The sequence below is a fragment of the Triticum aestivum genome, chromosome 4B (genome assembly GCF_018294505.1).
Source record: "Triticum aestivum cultivar Chinese Spring chromosome 4B, IWGSC CS RefSeq v2.1, whole genome shotgun sequence".
NCBI lineage: Eukaryota > Viridiplantae > Streptophyta > Magnoliopsida > Poales > Poaceae > Triticum > Triticum aestivum.
In genome coordinates this window covers 648,754,074-648,757,250 of record NC_057804.1, presented here as the reverse complement: position 1 = coordinate 648,757,250, position 3,177 = coordinate 648,754,074, and the positions used below count along the sequence as shown (strand labels likewise).

General features: G+C 44.6%; 1 protein-coding gene across 1 annotated transcript; it reads right to left on the bottom strand.

Annotated features, from left to right (window-relative positions):
- Nucleotides 1-495: 495 nt before the first annotated feature.
- Nucleotides 496-2,616, bottom strand: LOC123089608 (CASP-like protein 5B3). The gene is made up of 3 exons (XM_044511240.1): nucleotides 2,486-2,616; nucleotides 1,087-1,219; nucleotides 496-729 (listed from the first exon to the last, which is right to left on the bottom strand). Exons 1-3 carry the CDS (start codon nucleotides 2,614-2,616, stop codon nucleotides 526-528), a joined length of 468 nt encoding a protein of 155 aa, XP_044367175.1. The 3' UTR covers nucleotides 496-525.
- Between the last annotated feature and the right edge of the window lie 561 nt (nucleotides 2,617-3,177).

Below are 3,177 nucleotides of genomic sequence, written 5' to 3'. Positions count from 1 at the left end.
AGCGCGGCAAGGAGAGGGGTGGCGGAGCCGACCAGAGAAAGGGAGAAGGGTGAGGAAACTGCGTCGCACGCTCGCTGTGACCTAACGCCCTGCGAGGTCGACGGGATTGGGCTGGGCTTGAACGAGTCACCGAGTTGGACCGGGCGAAACTCGGCTCGGCTCTGTCGGGAATCGGGCCTATTTTCATAGCTCGGCTCGCCTAATTATCCTATCGGGCCGAGCTCTAACGGGCCGAGCTGGAGCGAGCTTCGAGCCGAGCCTAAAAGCTCGCTCGTATGTCCAGCCCTAGGTACAGTTGATCACGACTTATCTCTATATATTACACTTCATATTAATGGTCCCACATCATGTAAATAGTAATTGTTCCACCTCAAGGTGCTCATAACCAACACCTGAGCTATCAATCAAACAGACAATCTATGTAACAAGTAATGTATGATGTGTGCCTGAGGACATTGCAACTGATTTATCCTCCTGACCGACAGTTAGCACGATGCTGACGGTGCTTATGAGCGCATGAGATCACTAGAAGAAGGAAACCAGTAGCCAGAACCCGGAGAAAGAAGACGCAGCTTGCAACAACCATGTAAAGAACGCCAGAGTGACTGAAAGTGTGAACTGATTGCAGTCCAGACGCCGGTATTCCGCGCAGAAGTTCATATCCTTCATGAAGAAAATCGTCACGCTGGCAGAGGCACAGAATGCAGAGAACATGAGAATTGCCATGACCTGCAATGCATTCACAAGTGATGTGATCACTCACATACCGTTGGTCAACCAAAAGGTAATGCAAAGCATATCAGTTGTTAAAATTTCTTGCTCATGTGGAAAATTTGTCACCAAAGTTCGACCGAGCACCAAAGGTAAACAGCAAGTCTATTTAAGGCTGTCTTATTCTCATACAGGGAGGCAAAACAAGAGCTTAGCCAATAGAGAAGCATGCGTTGCAATTATCCTGAATTTCACTTTTCGTAAGAACTAATTAATGTTGATAAAAAAAACTGGGTTAAGTTGTTTCAGTGCATGCCTTCAGTTAATCCAGGCATAGTTGCATGGACAATAGCAGTGACAAAGTGTACGACTTACCCAATCAATGATAACAAAGAACAATAGAAAATCCGGGGCATGAAGATCCCTGTTATTCCTCAGAGAAAATATATCCTGACAAGCCAAGTACAAACTCCACAAAAGCTGCAGGATCAACACTAGATTCATGTAGCTGAAATAAACAGAGACCATAATATGCTCGTTAGTTTATGTCAACAAAACACACTTAAGCTCCTGCCTAAGCAATTCTAAGAGTAATAAAGACACTTACGACTTTATGCAGTTCATAGTCTCAGTGATATGAACTTGATATGAAAAAGTTACATCATTGGCGCACAACGGCACACTTGTACAACAGTCAAGATATGTCACATGCTGACATAGAACCTCACTTGCATGATCCTCATAAATTCTTTTATCATGGGAGTAGGTATTGAATGAAACACGACGCTCTGTTGTGAGTTTCGGATGATACAAACTGGTCCCTGACTAGATTGTGCCAAGTGAATGTTAACTTGGAAAGATTCTATGGAGAGGTCAATTGGTAGGATGGCCTAACCTGCACTGCATGTTTCCTATCTTGTGTAAGTCCTCAACAAGTGCACATGCCTAGAAGTTGGGTTGTGTGACATATAATCTTTGGGAATATTCATCTTTAATATTGAACGGCAACAAGAGATTTGACACTGACAATAAGGATTCACTGGGAAACCAAAATGCTGCAGCGTACATATTAGACAAACACTGTATCTAGTCTTTCACAAAAAACATAAAGAAAAGAACACTTAAGTTCAAGTAAACTCCCCAGATTATCGACGATTGAATATAAATATGTACAATGTCGAGTTTGTAGTGCTGCAAATGGGCATAAACTTTGTAATGGAACGAAATCTACTACTACATAAACACTCTTGGAACTTGAATTAGGAAATCACCTAATAAAGTGGCATTTCCTTGAGGCCATATATTCACTACTAGGTGGGTGACGGACTGGACAAATACGCTTTCGAAGGATTGAAGGTAGTCATGGAGATATGTTTCGAAGTTTAGCAAAACGAAGCCTCCTGATTCTGCCGTATTTTGTATGTGCCAAGTTAAATGTAGATAGATACTTGTGTATGCATGATGTACTGATTAGCAGATACTATAGTTTAAGAAGTCAATCCATGTGTTCCCCAAAAAATTGGGCCATGACACCGAAGGAAAATGTGTAGTATTCGACACTAACGCCATCTAGCCTTTTGTGCATGAAACTTCGCTAAAAATTAATCTTGAAAGAAAGAGAAGAACTCCACGCAATTTAACCAAAACCTTGAAAGACCCAAAATGAAACATAGTTATATGCTTGCTACTTGAGTGATTTGCTCATGAATTTGCAAGAAAACACACAAAGGGGGAAGGAAGAATAGAAGAAACAGTTGTGGGAGAATGAAATTACAAGTAGGCGCTGTAGTTGGAGAAGCCGAAAGCGGAGCACATGGCAAGGGAAGATGCGGCGGCGAAGAAGCACTGCGACAGACGCAGCACCATGCCGCTCCATGTCCCTGGGCTCCCCACTATGCGCTTCATCCCCTGCCTCTCTCTGCCTGGGCTCTGCTCGGCTCTGCGGAGAGGTGTGAGGTGGAGAAACCGATCGATGGAGAGGAGGCTGGGCAGAATCTGTAGCACTTGCTAAGTGTGGTGTGGGATGGGAAAGGTGATGGTTATGAGCAGGAACCGGGGAGGTGGCTTAGCCGGGCAGGATCTCTTACGTGCACTCGGCTTGTGTGAGATGAGATGGGTGAAGTGAACCCATGTTGAGGAAATATCGTGCTTTGCCTGTTTTGGCTAGGGTGGAGTAGAGCCATGTGAGCCCGTCCTCTGCATTGATATGTTAACCCACCTAGCTTTAGGCTTTACCCTCGCGTCGATATGTTTTTTTTCTTCGATATGTTAACCCACCTAAGGACATTTCTAACCGATCCCCTATCCAGTGCTAGAGGAGCAGCTAACCGATCCCTAATCCGCCGTAAGGGAGTAAAAAGTATAGTCCAGCCTCTGTCCCTCCGTTATTTTTACTCCACCGCTCTCGCATGGAGTAAAAATTTCGCACCTCTCTCGCCTCCTCCTGCTGCTTCTGCGCTCAGCCGT